The 20589-nt window shown below is 40.6% G+C and overlaps 2 protein-coding genes across 3 annotated transcripts in view; both read left to right on the top strand.

Annotated features, from left to right (window-relative positions):
* The window catches only part of xylt2 (xylosyltransferase II), a 36355-nt gene extending 21332 nt beyond the window's left edge, over positions 1 to 15023 (top strand). The window contains exons 4-11 of one of the 2 annotated variants that reach the window (XM_056251240.1): positions 1393 to 1595; positions 3444 to 3524; positions 5140 to 5356; positions 6338 to 6514; positions 11089 to 11345; positions 12630 to 12825; positions 13333 to 13666; positions 14345 to 15023. In XM_056251240.1, the coding sequence (XP_056107215.1) occupies positions 1393 to 1595; positions 3444 to 3524; positions 5140 to 5356; positions 6338 to 6514; positions 11089 to 11345; positions 12630 to 12825; positions 13333 to 13666; positions 14345 to 14664 (1785 nt within the window). In that variant the 3' untranslated portion in view covers positions 14665 to 15023. Of the gene's footprint in view, positions 1 to 1392; positions 1596 to 3443; positions 3525 to 5139; positions 5357 to 6337; positions 6515 to 11088; positions 11346 to 12629; positions 12826 to 13332; positions 13667 to 14341 lie in introns of both variants that reach the window. The other variant, XM_056251231.1, reaches the window with a different exon arrangement.
* Positions 15024 to 19260: 4237 nt separating this feature from the next.
* LOC130085495 (ras-related protein Rab-37-like) overlaps positions 19261 to 20589 on the top strand; it is a 44056-nt gene continuing 42727 nt past the window's right edge. Inside the window, exon 1 of the mRNA XM_056251281.1 lies at positions 19261 to 19491. Coding sequence (XP_056107256.1) covers positions 19276 to 19491 — 216 coding nt within the window. The 5' untranslated portion in view covers positions 19261 to 19275. The remainder of the gene's footprint in view (positions 19492 to 20589) is intronic.

Here is a 20589-nt window from a genome sequence, read left to right as displayed (position 1 = left end):
GGGTCTCGGTTTGAGTTGGACATGACGAAAGTAACGATGTGCGGTTCATTGAGTAAAGCTGCAGTCACATTTACCGTTGTTCTGCAAAATTCGATAGAAATCCACACTATTGGGAATTTCGCGTGAGGGCGAAAGATTTTTCCCACACAAATTTCGCAACGTTTTCAAGTTGTTCACGCGGTTTCGCCACGTTGACCGTTCGAAAGCTGCTTGGTTTGAGAGTGGCTTCATACATGGCTACACTGTTTACCTTTTTTTGCATGCTAAATTTAGCCAAAGTTTTGCTAATGTGACCGCATCCTAAGTCAAGAACAAGTGTAATTTATTGCGTCATTTTAAATGTTTATTTTTTTCTATGCAGTTATCTGTAAATTTAGGCTAAACAATATTTTAAAATGGTTGGACCCTGTATGTTATAGACTTTATTCAGAGCAGCGCCATGACAGGAATGAAAGTGAGGCTGTGAGGGATAGACTTACTGTTTTTTCAATGGCATCCGCTGTAAAAAGCTTTATAAAGCTCCAGATCACTTATTTTGCACAGCTCATGTTGTCTGGGGTTTTTTTGTATTCTGAAATTTCTCTGAAAGATATTTTTGCAGTGTTTCATCAGCAGAACAATCCAAAAAACAGTACAATCCACTGAAGAGATGTATGTCTATCCCTCACAGCCTCGCTTTCATTCCTGTGTGAAATCAAGATGGCGCTGATGTGAATAAGACCTATTGTGAAGTAACCCCAATTAAAGAGAGGTTGTGTAATCATTTATATTAAACAATTATTTCACACAAAGACCATTTTAAAATAAGCATTGGTTTCCGTTTTTGGCTCCGCCGGTCCACAATTTTTGGTTGCTTTTTGATTCTGATGCATTACTAGTTTCAGACTAACTGCAAACCACACCAGAGTTCAAACAGTCAGGAGTGTGTGACCCCAAAAGAACCAAACTCAGACATCAAATGGGTATGTCTCCGTTCCACGCCAAAAGCTTTAGTGCTCTTAAAGACAAAGTGGGTTTGATTCTTGATTGAAACTTGAGTGTCGAGACACTCGGTGGCCGTCAGCTCACATTCTGGAGAAAAAAGGTGTGTGTAGAGCTGAGGTTTGTCAGAACTTGTGGTAAACCAGGGCTTTTACTGGCGGAATACTTCACACCTTGAAACGATTTGGCACAACATCTGCTCTGTCTCTTCCTCTCTACATGCCTGTCTCGTTTGAAAGTAAAGTTCTTCAGAGCTAAACTAAACTCCTGCCAAGAAATCTTCCCTCACCCGAAAGCAGAAGAATCATGACAGCTAAAACTGCACTGCTTGCAGTGTCATGTTTGCTGAACATTTTCATCATATACACTCATCGTCAAGATCATTGGACACAGTTATTTTGTCCCTTACAGCGTTCAAACTACATGCATCGGGAAGTGCTTCAGATGGCGGAGCTCTACTCCAACGTGAGAGCCACGCCCTGGCGGATGGTCACCATCTGGGGCGGGGCCAGTCTGCTGAAGGCCTACCTGCGCAGCATGCATGATCTGCTGTCCATGTTGGACTGGAAGTGGGACTTCTTCATCAACCTCAGTGCCACCGACTTCCCCACCAGGTCAGCATTGCCTTAGGTCGGGGGGTGCCCAATCCTGTTCCTGGAGATATACCTTCCTGCAAAGTTAAGCTCCAATCCTGATCAAACACAACTGAACCAGCTAATTAAGATCTCCTGGAGCACTTGATAATTAGAGGCAGGTGTGTTCGATCAGGGGTGGATCTGAACTTTGCAGGTAGGTAGATTTCCAGGAACAGGATTGGGCATGCCTCAGGGCATGACAACTCTGTAACCAGCATTTATTGGGGCATGCATTGTACATATGCTTGATTTTGGCAGTGTTGGGAAAGTTCACTTTCTACATGAACTAGTTCAAAGTTCAGTTCACAAATTTGAAAATTAACTAGTTCAGTTCATAGTTCATACTTAACAATTTTGAACTAAGTTCACGGTTCCAAAAAATGAACTAGTTCAGTTCTTTTTTTCCATATGTTGCTGCCAGCTATTTTTTTTTTTATTATTATTGCCACAACCCATGTACAACCACAGACAGCAATTATTTTATCGGCGGGCAAAGTTTGCACAGAAATGTAAGATTTTTCCCATCCTCACCGACCTCGTCTTAAAACTGATCATACGATGCGACGCCTCCTCGATGCTTTGTCGACTACATGCTGCTTCTTGCCTTGATGACGCATGCGGCGGGACCTTTTTTACAGTCTATGGGTGCGACACTGGTGGCTGGTGTTGCCAGATTGGGTGTTTTTTTCGCTACATATTAAGGCCTGTTTACGCGTGTTTTAGCCGGGTTTTCACCTGAAAGGCTCTATAGAAATCTGGCGCCCTATTGAACGAAGTTAAACTGAGAGAGCGTGCGTTCACAGACACCAGAATGAACGATTTCACAGTAACGTTCATCAGGCAGTAATACAGTACGTTCAGTTCACGTTCGCCCAAAATATGAACGAGTTCAGGCACAACACTGGATTTTGGTAAATGAGATCTATTATAATGCAGCTGATCAAATATGAGGATTTGTTCAGCTTAGTTAAAATAACATGCGTGATAAGGAAACATGCTGCTGCAAGAAAAATTAGAGAAGACCCCTAGCAGATCTATACAGGTGGAGCTGGGGAGGAGAGGGGTAAAACAAGAGTTTTCATATCACGCTGCCGGACGCCGGCTGGATTAGGAAGGACATCTGATTGGCTGCGTCAATGGGTTTAGAAGAGCTTGGATAGAATTTCATGACTGAACTATGGATTTTCTTTAAAGGGGAAAAGCCTTAAATCGCTGCTTTTGATTTGGTAATTGCAATAAGCTATACCACGGTTAGATTAATTGTGCAGCCCTATTTATTTGTTACAATTGCAATTGATTGGGGATACCAAATTGGATGAAGCCATTCCAAAAGATAAAAAGGATGATGCCTTCAGTGCTGTCTTCCTGGAGAAGGCAATCCCAGAATTCATTGCAATGAGCTCAGTGAAAACAAAAACCTGAGATGGATTCATGATACTGATTTGAGAGATGTGTATCGAGGAGCCTTCTCGTGAGTTTATGTCTGAGCCGTTCTCATTGTGTGCAAGCGAAAGTTGCTGGCAAAGCTGTCTCTTTCTCTGCAATCTGTTTCGTGAGGATTTCTCCAACACATCAGAGCCTTATAATTTCACAACCCCTCCAGCTGTTGATGCTTTTTTCTTTTTTTAAAGTGAGCTAAATAAGCCAAATCTGTGTTCGTGGCCCGATGCACATGTAGACGTTGATACCGACCAAAATCCCATCGGCAGAGGCTAATTCCCTCCAGATGAAGACTTCACCCACGCCACCCTGCAGTCAGCGCTGGGCTTCTGACATAATCCCTCGTTTTTATCTCTTCTCTCCTCTCTCACTATCGGTGTAAAACAGGACCAACGATGAGCTTGTGGCTTTTCTCTCCCAGAACCGTGACAAGAACTTCCTGAAGTCTCACGGCAGAGAGAACGCAAGGTAAGCTCATTTTCGATCCCACTTTGAGGTTACTCCAGGTAGGGTTAGCAGTTCTGATATACTGTCCGCATCTAGTGAGGCTCTAAAATGGGTGGGGGAGTATGTGAATTTAAAAAATTTGGGATCAGAGTTATGAATTCATTCGTTGAATCAAATTGACCAACTCTTGCACTGATTTTGCTGTTGCATTTTAAATCAGAATCCTTATTGTCAATATCAATTTCTCGATTTTGAAAGCCTGAAACAAACCACAATGCCTGCCATAAGCTTTGTTACTTTTAATATGAAGCGACGAACCGATCATCTCATCTCCTCTTTAGTACTAGTTACAGCATGAAATAAACATGGGTGAACATCAGAAGGTATGGTAAAAGAAACATTACAACTAACCGAAATGAATCCTGTCACGTGTTTTCGCTCAATCAATATTTCAACCGGGGAAAGACGTCAATAAAACGGCTTGTAAACAATGCCACATAACGTCACGTTTACATAAGAAAAGCCATTCAATGAACAAACTCGATAGTCAGCTAGAAAAATAAACGTTAGAGAGCAGACGTTATTTTGCTAAATATATGCATTGTATTCCATATTTATTATAGTTTTACTTGACCTATTAGTGGTGTCTTCATTGTTTAATATATGTTTGACTACATCTGTCTTAAAAACAAATGATTACAGCCATAATTTAAATGTTTACATTTCATTTACCGTACCGTAATTTTCATTTCTGAAATTTAATTTCTGTCCATCACTGAAAATTCAGTTTTCCATCACAGACAGGAATAAATTACATTTTTACAATGGTTTAAAATAGAAAACGGTTATTTTAAACTGATAATATTTCACAATATTACTGTTTTTGCTGTATTTTCGATCAAATAAATGCAGCCTTGGTGCACAGAAGAGACTTCAGAAAAATCTCACTGAACCCAATCTGTTGAACTGTAGTGCATATCGCCACAACAATTATTGCAAGTATTCAAAAAAATTGATGTCCGAGACAATGAAAAGAAAAGGGTTTAAAATTAGTTTATAGAAAATAATTTATTAGTTATAAGAAAATAAAAGCACTACATTTTGATTTATAGACTTACTAATTTATTTACAAGTGGTATAATGAAATAATAACTTCTTCCTTACACATTAAGTACACATTTTTAAAAATATGAAATGTTTTAATCATGAAAGTTTAGTTTTTTGCAAAAGTCTGCACTAACCTTTAAATACTTACTGATCCTTTACACACTAGTCTACAAGGGTCCTCTGGGACATTCATTTCCTGTTTGTTTGTTTGTTTGTTTGTTTGTTTGTTTGTTTGTTTGTTTGTTTGTTTGTGTGTTGGTTTTATGACACTGAATTTGGTCAGAATTAAAAAAGCAATCAAATAGCTTGAGAAATGCTAATAAAAGTCTGCACCGAACTACTTATAACGTTGTTTTTTCTTTTACTCACGAATTTTAGCCTTTTAATGAGACTCCTGTTGTCATTCATTATGATTTCTAGATATTTATACCGTCTTGACACTTTTGACATGCCTCACTTGCATAATAATGCAGCCGTGACAGTGTTTGCGATGACATCTGTCATCATCCTGCTCTCTCCTGTCACGCAGGTTCATTAAGAAGCAGGGTTTGGACCGCCTGTTCCACGAATGTGACAACCACATGTGGCGTCTGGGCGAGCGCAGCATCCCTGAGGGGCTGGAGGTGTCAGGAGGCTCGGACTGGTTCTCCCTCACGCGGAAGTTTGTGGAGTATGTGGTGAACTCGCAGGACGAGCTGGTGACGGGACTCAAGCAGTTTTACACCTACGCTCTACTGCCTGCTGAGGTACTGCCTTTTGGACAAAAAAAAACGTTTTTTTTTTTAGGACATAGTAAAAAGAAATGATTATGCAAAAAGAAAATGAAAATGGTAGAAAAAGAAAAAGACTATGTTAGGACTATTCATATTTCAGAAAAGAAGTAATTTACATTAAAAAAAACACCACACCCCAGGTGAACAGGGTAAAAAAATATAACAAATATATATCACCATACTTCACCAGTTAATTAATTGCATTGATAATTGCAAACATTTTTTGTATTACAAGTTTTTTTTTAAATGTTGTTTAAATATGCAAATGAGGTGTTATCTAATTAAATATGCACTAATTTGCATACATTTCTAGAACAAAAATCTGAACATTGGATGAAGTCAGGTTCATATAGGTTTGAGTCAAAGGTTTTTACAGAGGGGATTTTGGATATCTCTAATTGTTTTAGGAATAAAATGTTTTATAAAATCAGGACAATTGTATATTAACAAACCCCTCTGTAAAAACCTTGAGAATATAGATCAGAATAAAACTGTTAAGTTTGGTGTATGTAACTGCTACTGAAGTGGAGATTTGAACAGACGCAAATAGATAAAGTGCTCTAAAAGATAGTTAAATGTGTGTTTTGGATGTTTTCTTTCCACTATTCTGAGGAAAAACAACAACAAAAAAACACTTTAAAGCCAAAAAGCCCAAAATCTCAAAATTGACAGATGCATGAAAAACACTTTTTTTGTCTGTAGTGTCTTGCCTTAAGTACAGTACCAAAAACTTGTTTGTTTTTTTGTTGTTGTTTTGCAAGAAGCAAGTTGTATCATATCCTGCACATCTGGCCACTGTTATTGTGTATTAAATCTGAATCATAAATTCATAAGACTGTTGTTGATGTGATAATCCACCTTATTTTAATTTAATTGGTACGGCAGTGAGCAGTAAACATTAAGCGCTGTGTCCCTGAGGGTATATTATATAATTCCTCTGTGTCTGGTTTTCAGTCTTTCTTTCACACAGTGCTGGGAAACAGCCACATGTGTGACACTTTGGTTGACAATAACCTGCGTGTGACCAACTGGAACCGGAAGTTGGGCTGCAAGTGCCAGTATAAGCACATAGTGGACTGGTGTGGCTGTTCGCCCAATGACTTCAAACCCTCAGAACTCATCAGAATACAGGTCTGCGAACTGATAAATGTTCCCTTCAGATATATTACGCCACGCAGTATTTAAAGGATCACAGTGGGTCTCGTTCACTAAGCGCGTGTACACGCAAATCTGCGTACAGATGTTTTCATGATTCATGAAATGTTTTCATTGATAGCATACTATGGGTGAAATCAGACAATAATGTGCCTAAAATGTCACAAAGTGTAACTTTGTCGATTTTGAACCTGCTCCATATATTGACCCATTGTTGGTAGTATATGTAAATGAACAATGTTTACTCGTTCTCCATGTTACCTGGACTGATAAATTCATGTTTATTTGTCAGGAAAAGACTTTCGACAGCTTTAGGGCTTTTGTGAAGACTACAGATTATTGTTCTGCATGTTTGTATCCTGCCCACATACAAGTGGATTGACAGTGTCATTAACAGAAGAGTTATTGTAAGAGAAGGTTTATCACTGAAAAACTGTATAGTATACGTCTACTCTTTAAACAGCATTATGATAAAAATGAAAAACTGTGGCACGAGATGGCGTTTTGCCATTTCGTATCTCGTTTATTTATACAGGTCCTTCTAAAAAAATTAGCATATTGTGTTAAAGTTCATTATTTTCCATAATGTAATGATAAAAATTAAACTTTCATATATTTTAGATTCATTGCACACCAACTGAAATATTTCAGGTCTTTTATTGTTTTAATACTGATGATTTTGGCATACAGCTCATGAAAACCCTAAATTCCTGTCTCAAAAAATTAGCATATCATGAAAAGGGTCTCTAAACGAGCTATTAACCTAATCATCTGAATCAACTAATTAACTCTAAACACCTGCAAAAGATTCCTGAGGCTTTTAAAAACTCCCAGCCTGTTTCATTACTCAAAACCGCAATCATGGGTAAGACTGCCGACCTGACTGCTGTCCAGAAGGCCATCATTGACACCCTCAAGCAAGAGGGTAAGACAGAAAGAAATTTCTGAACAAATAGGCTGTTCCCAGAGTGCTGTATCAAGGCACCTCAGTGGGAAGGAAAAAAAGTGTGGCAAAAAACGCTGCACAACGAGAAGAGGTGACCGGACCCTGAGGAAGATTGTGGAGAAGGACCGATTCCAGACCTTGGGGGACCTGCGGAAGCAGTGGACTGAGTCTGGAGTAGAAACATCCAAAGCCACCGTGCACAGGCGTGTGCAGGAAATGGGCTCCAGGTCCCGCATTCCTCAGGTCAAGCCACTTTTGAACCAGAAACAGCGGCAGAAGCGCCTGACCTGGGCTACAGAGAAGCAGCACTGGACTGTTGCTCAGTTTTGCATGTCATTCGGAAATCAAGGTGCCAGAGTCTGGAGGAAGACTGGGGAGAAGGAAATGGCAAAATGCCTGAAGTCCAGGGTCAAGTACCCACAGTCAGTGATGGTCTGGGGTGCCATGTCAGCTGCTGGTGTTGGTGCACTGTGTTTTATCAAGGGCAGGGTCAATGCAGCCAGCTATCAGGAGATTTTGGAGCACTTCATGCTTCCATCTGCTGAAAAGCTTTATGGAGATTTCATTTTTCAGCACGACCTGGCACCTGCTCACAGTGCCAAAACCACTGGTAAATGGTTTACTGACCATGGTATTACTGTGCTCAATTGGCCTGCCAGCTCTCCTGACCTGAACCCCATAGAGAATATGTGGGATATTGTGAAGAGAAAGTTGAGAGACGCAAGACCCAACACTCTGGATGAGCTTAAGGCCGCTATCGAAGCATCCTGGGCCTCCATAACACCTCAGCAGTGCCACAGGCTGATTGCCTCCATGCCACGCCGCATTGAAGCATCATTTCTGCAAAAGGATTCCCGACCAAGTATTGACTATTGAGTGCATAACTGAACATAATTATTTGAAGGTTGACTTTTTTTTTTTTGTATTAAAGCTCCTGTAGGTAACTTTTGAAAACTTGTATTTGCTAAAACTGTCATTATGTCCTGACAGTAGAATATGAGACAGATAATCTGTGTAAAAATCAAGCTCCTCTGGCTCCTCCTAGTGGTCCTATTGCCATTTGCAAGAAATACACGCTCCCGGTCAGAAACAACCAATCAGAGCCGAGAGGAGTATCTCAGCAGTGTCAGTCACGCTCGTGTACGCGCTGATCACACCCCTCTCTTGCACAGCGCGAGCACCGGAGCGCGAGCCGTTGTTCAAACTCAAGATTGCCGGCGAGCTGCAGCTGTGCTTATGACGGAGAAACAACCTAAACTGCCAATTCTCGAGTGACACCTGCTCATAAAACAAAGAGGTAAAAGGAAAAAGACTGATGACGATAAACAAGCGAAAAAGAAAGAATTACACAGAGCCCATTGACTCGGTGTCAAAACTCTAGCCGCATAACATGTAGATAAAATGTCACGCACTCTGCTAAGCAACAGTTGAAACCTGCTAATTCACTGGCTTGTCATGTTTTCTGAAATAATGTACTAGCACACCTTATCTAGCATTATATATCGCTAGAATAATTACTTACATACTGTAATGTTAGTTACCCTTATATTAACGTTATCTTACTAGCTATTTATAACTTATAGAAAGAGTGCAACGTTATAAAGTTACATGTAGGCTATTGGAAAATACATAATGATTTGAGGACCAAGTTTGTAGTCAAAGTATGGGCAGGCCATAGTCAATGTAAAGCATATTATTGACGTTTAGTCCCTATTAGTGAATGTGCCATATAACTTTTTATCCGCTGTTATCGGTGGCCCTGTTTACTAGCCTGCGCGTTCACGACAGGCTCCGCTGTGGAGGACGAGCTGTGGAGGGAGGGCTGTAGCGCAGCAGAGAGCAGGGGGTGGGACCTGGAAGTTGTGCTTGTTCAAATTTTCAGGCTAAGTCAACGTTTTCTCAAAACTCCCTACTGCAGCTTTAAAAACACTTCTTTTATTGGTCGAATGAAATATGCTAATTTTTTTAGACAGGAATTTTGGGTTTTCATGAGCTGTATGCCAAAATCATCAGTATTAAAACAATAAAAGACCTGGAATATTTCAGTTGGTGTGCAATGAATCTAAAATATATGAAAGTTTAATTTTTTCATTACATTATGGAAAATAATGAACTTTATTACAATATGCTAATTTTATGAGAAGGACCTGTATATACACCTCAATTAAATACATTTTGAAATAGAATAATAATACTAAAAGAGGCTCAAACATCCATTTCGTAACAGACATGCGTGTTTTTTGAGCACTTCCGTCAATGAAACGACACACTAAAGCCTGTAAAGCATTTAAATAAATATCAGTAAATAATATTAACTTAAATAATATAATAAAGTTACATATTTAAAAACTATTTGTTTTATATTTCCACACAAAGATGTGTGATATAGCCAAAGCTCTGCGCTTTCCTGCTTTTCTACTTGTTGTAAAAGGTCTGAAGAGTGAATTTTATCTTCCACAAGGGCAAGGCATTTAAGCTATGTTTGATTTTGCACTGCCAGAGAAAGCAAACTAAAATCACCCGCGTATGTGAACCGCGCTTTACAAAGAAACTTGACGCGCCTTACCAAGTATAATAACAAGCACAAACTGTGTTAAAAAGAATTTGACGTGCAAGTAAAAAGGTAGGCTATCTTTCCTACAAAGTTTTTTCTACTTTACCACAGTAAAGAATGCGAATTTAATAGGCTTACTTAAAAGCGAACCAAAGGAAGAAACGTTTATAACCCCCTGCGAAAATGGCTGAGATGTGAGTGAAGATTTGGGAAAAGAAATGAGATTCCATGTCCAGTGGAATAACTAATTGGGTGACCAGATCGCAAAACAGAATACAAAGCCGAAAAAGCTTAAATTTATGGGCTCACGCACAACTCTCTCATTCGTCACGAATCCAAATGTTTCCATGGCTACGATGTAACATTTAATTGCTAACCTATTATTTCTTTTGTAAACAAAGCTTTGTGCTTCACTCATAATAGTCATGTAAAACAGCATTCACATAAAAAATAAAAAAAACTGGAAACCGAAAGAAACTCACTCCCGCTAAACGTTTACTCTTTAAATTGTTGAATACATGTCGACACCATTATGACTACAAGTTTACTAAGAAGTATTTCCTACTAAAGCAAGGCGGTATTTGACTCTAATGAAGTTTTCAGATACATATATACAGCAGGCTAATGATAGGTCTGTAATCTGTGTCTGTATAAAAAGGAGTTTTTGTGGTTTTGAGGATGGATCCTCAAGCTGCGCTGTGAGATCGTCTTTAGAAAATTACTTGTTTGCTGAGAGTGATGGAAGGCTGTAAAGGAAAGATTGTGCTGAAAGCCCTTATATGGAGATTGTTTGGGTGAGTTTTATGCAAATTACTAACCTCTGGCACATTGTCGCTTATTTAGAAAACTCTAAATGTATTATTAGAACGAATTTAAGAACAAATTCATTTGTGTGTGTGTGCATGTGTTGTGGATTAGGGAAAAGTTGTTTTTTGTGAGAAGTTACAAATTATCCACACAATTATTAGTGAACGAGACCCAGTGTCTTTCTTAGAAATTGTCCTTACATTTGGCACCAATTCAACCCCACACTTTTTCCCCCCACAACAGCAACTAACGCGGCCTACGTTCTTCGCTCGTAAGTTTGAGTCCACTGTGAATCAAGAGGCTATTGAGATCCTGGACAATCATCTGTATGGGCAGTACCCGCCAGGCACGGTGGCACTGAAAGCATACTGGGAGAGCCTGTTCGAACAGGCTGATGGGGTCTCATCCCTCAATGATGTGGCCCTCACGGCATACTCCTCCTTCTTTAGACTGGGCCTCCATAGGCCGGAGACCACTCAAAGCAGTCCTGAGGCTTGCAGGTGACAGTCCAATCCAATTTAATCCGTCCATTTCAGTCCCATCCCAGTCAAGTTCCGTCCAATTCCAGTCCCATCCCAGTCCAGTCCCGTCCCATCCAATTCCATTCCAGTCCCATCCAATTCCATTCCAGTCCCATCCAATTCCATTCCAGTCCCATCCAATTCCATTCCAGTCCCATCCAATTCTATTCCAGTCCCATCCAATTCCAGTCCCATCCAATTCCAGTCCCATCCAATTCCAGTCCCATCCAATTCCATTCCAGTCCCATCCAATTCCATTCCAGTCCCATCCAATTCCATTCCAGTCCCATCCAATTCCAGTCCAGTCTCATCCAATTCCATTCCAGTCCCATCCAATTCCATTCCAGTCTCATCCAATTCCATTCCAGTCCCATCCAATTCCAGTTCAGTCTCATCCAATTCCATTCCAGTCTCATCCAATTCCAGTCCCATCCAATTCCATTCCAGTCCCATCCAATTCCAGTCCAGTCTCATCCAATTCCAGTCCAGTCTCATCCAATTCCATTCCAGTCTCATCCAATTCCATTCCAGTCCCATCCAATTCCATTCCAGTCCCATCCAATTCCATTCCAGTCCCATCCAATTCCATTCCAGTCCTATCCAATTCCATTCCAGTCCAGTCCCATCCAATTCCAGTCCAGACCAGTCTCATCCAATTCCATTCCAATCCCATCCAATTCCATTCCAGTCCCATCCAATTCTAGTCCAGTCTCATCCAATTCCAGTCCAGTCTCATCCAATTCCATTCCAGTCCCATCCAATTCCAGTCCCATCCAATTCCATTCCCAGTCCAGTCCCATCATAGTCCCATCCAATTCTAGTCCCATCCAATTCCAGTCCAGTCCCATCCAATTCCAGTCCAGACCAGTCTCATCCAATTCCATTCCAATCCCATCCAATTCCATTCCAGTCCCATCCAATTCTAGTCCAGTCTCATCCAATTCCAGTCCCATCCAATCCCATTCCAGTCCCATCCAATTCTAGTCCAGTCCAGTCCAGTCCCATCCAATTCCATTCCAGTCCCAACCAATCGCCGGGTCCCGTCCCATTCCAGTCCCATTCAATTCCATTCCCATTCCAGTCCCAACCAATCGCCGGGTCCCGTCCCATTTCAGTCCCATTCAACTCCATTCCCATCCCATTCCAGTCCAGTCCCTTCCTAGTTCATTCCAGTCCCATCCAATTCCATTCCAGTCCCATCCCATTCAAGTCCAGTCCCATCCCACCATCCATCCATTTGATTTTTTTTTTTTTTATCCACAGGTTTGAACCCATTGGCTACCCCATCTTGGTCCACCTGTATTTTTATGATGACCGATTCCAGGGTTACCTGGTCAGGCAGGAGGTGCAGAATGCGGTGACCAGGTCCCGTGAGATGCTGGAGGTGTGGGCTGTTCCTCAAGCAACACTGCAGCTGGAACACAACCTTCATGAGTTTGAGCGACTCAAACACCTTGAGGTGAGAGGAACAGGCATATGCAGTGTACAGGATTTTGCACACTTCAAAGCGACAGATCATTTCTTCTACATTGTGGCATACTGTAGTGAAACGGGTTATCGAAAAAGAAACAAAGGGTTGTTGATTGGATTGAGGCAGATCTGAATGTGAGCTTGTGGTCAGTTTTAAGAAAGGGGCAGGTTTAAGCGGACGGAATTATTGGGGAAGTCCTGCATATGTCACCAGAGAGAAGTCTGTCGTTTCACTGAAGATCCAGTTCTGACATTGATTAAATATTACAAGGTCAAAACAATTGAAATAATGAAACTGATTGATGGATGAATCATTCACGATAAGATCAATAACATGCATTTAGAAAATAGAGTGAATTTCCATTTCATGCCAACTTTGCCAAAGTCAACATGAGAGACCATTCGCAACTCATTCTGTAACTCTCTAACATTCTCTAATTTATAGTGTAGGTCTTATATTTCACTGTGTTTTTTTGTTCATGCTGTTTTGTACTAGGTTGGAACTGAGTGGGATCCAAAGGAGCGGATCTTCCGTAACTTTGGGGGTGTGATGGGACCTCTAGATGAGCCGGTGGCAGTTCAGAAGTGGGTTCGTGGGCCCAACCTGACAGCCACTATTGTGTGGATTGATCCAGCACAAATAGTTGCAGCCTCCTATGACATCAGCATAGACATTGAGGCAGAGTTCACGCAATACAAGCCGCCCCTACAGCGCCCCCTCAGGCCTGGAGTGTGGACGGTGCGTGTGCTGCGGTTGTGGGAGCGTGTGGCAGAAGCTCGCTTTCTGGTCATGCCTCTGGCCTTCAAGGGACGTGAGCCCCTGCGCACAGGTGAGAGACTTTAATGTGAAATATTATTACCATTTAAAACTAGGGCTGCACGATTAATTGCAACTTACATGAAATCTTTGTGATCAGCAGTAAATGCTGCTCCTTCTGAAAGCACTGTGAGTTTGAGTCATGTATAATGTGCATTTGAAAAAGCATCTTTCCGAACATGAGAAGCATTTATAAACCTCTTGTCCAACAAAAGACAACATTTAATAACATGCTTTTACTCCAAACTCACTTCATATGACAGTTGAGCTAATCCTTCTGTGAGATGAGGTGGCTTCTTACACAGAATAAGGCAGTCGTGTGTTTATTAGTCATGTTTAATCGATCAAAGCGTTTCAATCTTCTGTTTATTAAGCTACAGCGATAGTATGATGCCCATAGGGATTTCATGGAATGATGTGCGTTATCGTACTTCTGCGGCGGGGCATATTTGGCGTGTCTGCGTGAGAGCGCCCTCTGGCTTTCAGATGGAGCAGCATTTACTACCGATCAGCTGTGCTGCACTGGCAACCTGCGCATAAAATAATCGCAGCCTTTGTCAAATCGCGTGCGGTTTCACTTCTAATGTTGTATATCTTGAGTATGATCAAGGTTATTCCATCCTGTTTTATTCTGAATGCAAATGAATATTCATGTACTTATCTCTCCCTTCCATTCCCTTCCCTCCAGAAGACCATGGCTGGGTGCATGCGGGTCCTCCAGGTAACGTGTACTTGGAGCAAAGCTTCCAGCAGCTCACCCACGTGTTGAAGCTGCCGCCCAGCGAGCCCGCCCTGCAGGAGGCGCAGAAGAAGACCTCCCTGGTGGGGAAGCCGCTGGAGGCCTGGGTGGACAGCTCTGTGGGGGCTTTCTGGGTCACTGGAGATATTTGCTCTGAGCAGACCTCCTCCTGTCCCTCCATTGGACTCTGCACCAAGACCTCTTGGAGCTCCTTGTCTCCTGACCCCAAATCAGAACTGGGGCCAGTCAAAAGTGGCGGTCGTATTAGGTAGCCTTACAAGCTCGGATAAATGGAGCAGAGCAGCGAAGGCCCTGAAGAACAGTCCGCAAGAGTGATGTTTACGAGTCGTGGTCTTTGAGACCATCCCATTACTAGTTGAGGCACCTCCTATCGAGGGTTTGAAACTGGTTGAGGGTGAATTTATGAGAGAAAACGTTTGAATTTGCACAAAAAGACTGCCAGACGTGGATATGTACGAGTCTTGCTTTTATAAATCAATGTTCAGATGTCACCTAAATACGTTGTTACAAGGTTCGGAGTCTTAGCACATAGTTTACGGCGTGGGTTATTTTACAAAGACCCAAATCTCAACAATTTTACATTTTTATTCTTTGTTAGAAGAAAGAAAAAAAAAAAGAAAAAAATAAGAACTGTGCACATTATTTTACTCTGTAAAACAGTGGCCAAAATTCGTATTTGAAGCGGTTGCTGGAAACCTCTGGCTGTATTGCTATGCTTATTTTGAAGCATTAATATCAAAACTTCAGAAACAAATTGATGAAGTGCACTTTACTGTAAAGCAGAGCTCCCTTCTGATTGGCTGAAACTCAGCAGAGGAGGCGGAGCTTGTAGGAATCATCATGAATTTCTGCCAATGGATCGATGTGATTGCTCACTTAACATGTTTCAGATGCAGCGTTGCATGGAATTATTGTATACAGCAACAAAATGAACACTAGCGAAAGCCGTCTGTCAGGAAACCAGAATCTGAGTTTTGTAATACTGTGACTTTGTCTTTATGTTGAATGTCCTTTTGAGTTGAAAAACACCTCATCTGGAGCACTTGATTCGTCTGTCACTACAAAGTTTGCTCAGCCGCACACAGATTGCAAAGTACGAAGATGTGGATATAAATATTTGAGACTGCCTGAACTGACCCTGCTGAACATCAGTCTGTGATCCGTCACTCACTGGTCTTGTTACAGTATTTCACACTTAATTCTGGTCTTCCACCAGTTTGGTTCTCAACTACGCATAGTTTTTCACTCTATTTCTTGAACTGCAATTGGTGTTGATCAGCTCTTGGTTGGAGTCTTAAGTTACGCTAGCTGCTGTTTTGTACCCCTTTTTTTTAAAGGAATATTTCAGCCAAAAATGACATTCATCCTTATGTCAATCTATAGGACTTTCTTGTGGAACACAAAAGAAGACCTTAAAAATAATGTTCACATTGTTGAATGAACAAAAAAATGACTCGTGTGCAATATTTCAAGTTATTTGCTGAAAATCTCTCCTTACTCCATATATACCAAATTGCATTCGCACATGTACATATTCAAAGCGACTGCATTACGTTTAGTTACGTGACGCGAGAAACAACGGCATTTGGTGTCATTGGAATGGAAACCCAGCAAAATTTTACCTTTTTAAGCACATTTTCTGAAAATCCAAGTTTCCATCAACTTTCACACACCACCCATTTTCATTGAGGTTTTCAAAATGTGCATTAAAATGGTTCGATGGTTTTGAACCTGCACAAAAGCAAGGTTTCATTTCAGTTTTAATGGACGGTTAGCCATTTATTAAAGGGTTAGTTCACCCAAAAATTAAAATGCTGTCAATATTTACTCGCCTTCATGTCATTTCAAACCATAAGACCTTCGTTCATCTTTGAAACACAAGTGAACAGTTTTAAAGAGGCCCTATTATGCCCTTTTTCGGGAAACTACTAGAAAATGTTTTCAAGCTTGAATGTTCAAAAAACACATTTTTTTCTCATATTCTCCATTGTTGCAGCTCCTCTCTTCCCGGTCTGTCAGTAACGCTCTGTTTAATTCCTGTCTCTATGAAGCCCCTCCTTCTGAAAACACTGTGCTCTGATTGGTCGGCTGGATCAGTGTGTTGTGATTGGTCAACCACTTCGAGTATGTTTGGGAAATATCCCGCACCTTAACATAACCACCAGTTTTTAACACACTACTAACTAACTCGACCAGGCCCCGCCCCTTTACTTTGCCTTGAATTATTTAAATGGGGAATATTTTGTGACGTGTTTGTTCAAGACTACAATGGAGGCGTTTCAGGGAGTTCAGAAACAGTGACACTGATATAGAGAATAACTCTCGCTGGAGGGACTTTGCAGACCTTTTTCATGCTCACACAGCAACTTTACACACTAAAGAAAAAGCATAATAGGTACTCTTTAACGAAACCACGGTACATTTCAACCAACATCAAAACCACTTCTACATAGATCGTTCACAGGAGAAGTGCACTCTTACATACTCTCACTGATTTCCTTCAGCTCTGGTATTCAGGAATCTCACACTTGAGCACGATCTTGAAAAATAAACGAAGACCTAAAGCTTCCAGACAGTATCGTGACGCGTGAGGAGGTCATCATGACTCTCTCATGAACGCGCAGTCAGAGATCTATGGGGAAGTAAAGATATTCGCATTATAAAATTGGGATTAAGTCACAAGGATTACTTTTGCAATGCCTTAGTGACATTTTTTAAGTGTGTGAAATTTTTTGACTTTTTAATGGAGGTTTCATCAAAAAATATCTTTGTCTGTGTTTCAAAGATGAATGAAAATCTTTGGCTATATGAAAGATTTGAAATACAGTGCACGAGTCATATGAACTGTATGGGGTCGTCTTGTCTTTTTTCGGAGCCTGACGGCACCAGGATGTAAAACATCAGCTTAAAGGTACAATATGCAGGATTTTCCGCCACCAGAGGTCGCTAACCTCTTACAATAACAAAGGCGTATATTAATGACGTATATTCCACATTAAGCGGAATTATGGATCTTGTCGTCAAGCTGATGGATCTTTTATGGATGAGTGAATACACTGATGTTTTTAACATGACTGTGGTGTGAAGCAGGGCGCGATTGCTAATGAGAGACGTATACCAGCGCCACACGCGACGCCAGTCCCGCGGATATAAAGGAACAGGACATTTCATTGTACCGAACTACCCGCAAGTGCTGGATTAATACTCACACAGGTCAATTTATTAGAGGAATTAAACTTGAGGTAACGTAGGGCTGTTTCACTTGCTCTAACAGTTACACTATCACACTAAACGGCATTTGAGTGTGTTGAATGTTGTTAGTTGTTTGTTGGCTGTATGAGACTAAGCTAGATCAACATTAGAATAACATACAGATCATATTCTAACATTTCATCATGTTGAACTACATAACATTGATTAGTTTTATGAACATTTGCTCACCTGTCTAATAAAGTAACATGCAACACTCTGCGAATCTCTGTCAAGTCAAAGTTAGTCGCGGACGTGGAGCTCTCGGCATCTCGAAAGATGTTGATCTTCGTTCTAGTCCTCTTTTTGTCTCAAAGTCTGCTTGCCATGGTCCATAATGTTTGAACGAAACAACAACAGCGTGTGCGTCCCGCTAAGCATAACCCAGTTGTCAACGTTGGTCGCCATGGTTACTATTGCAGTGCGAGGTCAAACATGGCGGAAACCGAGGGTAACGCGGACATGACGCCATTGACTGGCGACTCCTCACCCCTGCTCACACGCCCCGTTTCCTTGGTTAAAATCGCAATTTTCTCACGATTTACAAATAGTTTGAAACATTTGGGATATTGTAATTAATCAACTAAACAAAATATATAACATTGGCTTTTTTTTACTGCAAAAATCCTACATAGTGTACCTTTAAATACATACATTCTGCTTCCTTTTGCCTTCCACAGAAGAAAGTATTTCGGGTTTGGAACATGAGGCTGAGTAAATAATGGCAGAATTAACATTTTTGGGAGAACTGTCCCTTTAAATAACAAAATACAGTTGGAACTGGGAAAAGATCAGTTTCTATTTAAATGTGTCATGGCTGGTTGCAGCTTTTTATTTTTTTTAACCACCCACATTTGTCCATTTCTCCTTTCATTTCAAGACGTCACTAAGAAGCATAAGTCAAAACAAATGTGTCTTGTGCGACATGCTGCTTTCATGTGACTCGTATCATGCTTCCTTACAGTAGATTTTAAGTGCCCCTGTGTTTCAAAGGGGTTCGTTCAGGTTTTGATTTACTGATCAGAAAACTCTTTCTTTGTTGCGTTAGGTTTTAAAGTGTACTTGTTATCTTCGTGTGAAGCTTTTGTGGTATCAAGAGAAACAAGTGAATGAATGAATGCTTATTTTTGTATTTAAAGTCCTATTTTAACCTGTCAGTGAGAGTTTGAGAGAATGCTGCTTCAGCTTTTGTTTTACCTTCATCATCATCATCAGTCTCACCGGGTCTCCAAATTTCGGGACACCCTGAACCAGAGCCTTATTTTAGGGCTGATGGACAGCAACACACATGATGGCACAATAAAGATGTGAAATCAAGTCAGTCATGCCTTGTTTATTTGTTGTCTGGCAAAGTTTAACTGTAACTGTCAATCCTCCACTTGGTACAACGCAAAGCAAATTCATTTTTAAAAGCTTCCTTGTTCAAAAGGTTGTACGCCGCAGGAATGACCCAGGACGTTTTGTCACAGTTTTGTACAACGTCCTGTACTGCACGCCACAGGAAGCACTGCTGTTAAATATTTATCAGCGTAAACTTCATCGGGTTATAAGAGTCTCTGGCGCGAGTCACGCATCGGAGACGGGGCGAGATAAGAGACGCCGAGTTCCTCTCCATGACTGTGAAAGATCTGCTGTTGAGGAGCTCCTCACACATGGAGCTGGTGATGGAGAGCTCTTCGGACCTGGAGCCGGTGGAGCCGGGAGATCCCGCTGATCCTGACAGCGCTTACGGCTCCTCTCCAGTGGACACCGACACAGAGGAGGGACAGACCAGCTCACTCTCCACCAGCTCACTCACACTCACATACAATGAGCAGCTCATGCATAAGGTGAACACTACCATCCTCATCTATCAGTCTGTCTATATCTATCTATCTATCTATCTATCATCTGTTTATCTATCTATCTGTCTATCTATCTATCTATCTATCCTGTTTATCTATCTATCTATCTATCTATCCTGTTTATCTGACTATCCTATCTATCTATCCTGTCTGTCTGTCTGTCTATCTATCATCTGTCTATCTATCTATCATCTGTTTATCTGTATCTATCTATCTGTCTATCTATCTATCCTGTTTATCTATCTATCTATCCTGTTTATCTGACTATCCTATCTATCTATCCTGTTTGTCTATCTATCTATCCTGTTTGTCTATCTATCTATCCTGTTTGTCTATCTATCTATCTATCCTGTTTGTCTATCTATCTATCCTGTTTATCTGACTATCTATCCTATCTATCTATCCTGTTTGTCTATCTATCTATCCTGTCTGTCTGTCTGTCTATCTATCTATCTATCTATCTATCTATCTATCTATCTATCTATCTATCTATCTATCCTGTTTATCTGACTATCCTATCTATCTATCCTGTTTGTCTATCTATCTATCTATCTATCTATCCTGTTTGTCTATCTATCTATCCTGTTTATCTGACTATCTATCTATCTATCTATCTATCCTGTTTGTCTATCTATCCTATCTATCTATCCTGTTTGTCTATCTATCTATCTGTCTATCCTGTTTGTCTATCTATCTATCCTGTTTGTCTGACTATCTATCCTATCTATCTATCTATCCTGTTTGTCTATCTATATATCTATCATCTGTCTATCTATCTATCCTGTTTAACTGACTATATATCCTATCTATCTGTTTGTCTATCCATTTATCATCTATCTATCAATATATCCTGTTTATCTGTCTATATCTATCTATCTATCTATGTTTGTCTATCTATCTATCTATCTATCAATATATCCTGTTTATCTGTCTATCTATCTATCTATGTTTGTCTATCTATCTATCTATCTATCTATCTATCTATCCTGTTTATCTGTCTGTCTATCTATCTATCATCTGTTTATCTGTATCTATCTATCATCTGTCTATCTATCTATCTATCTATCTATCTATCTATCTGTC

Source organism: Rhinichthys klamathensis, unplaced genomic scaffold (assembly GCF_029890125.1).
Source record: "Rhinichthys klamathensis goyatoka isolate OS25496 unplaced genomic scaffold, OSU_Roscu_1.1 h1tg000004l_1, whole genome shotgun sequence".
Classification (NCBI taxonomy): Eukaryota; Metazoa; Chordata; class Actinopteri; order Cypriniformes; family Leuciscidae; genus Rhinichthys; species Rhinichthys klamathensis.
The sequence above is the reverse complement of the archived record's forward strand: the minus strand, read 5'-3'. Positions and strand labels throughout refer to the sequence as shown.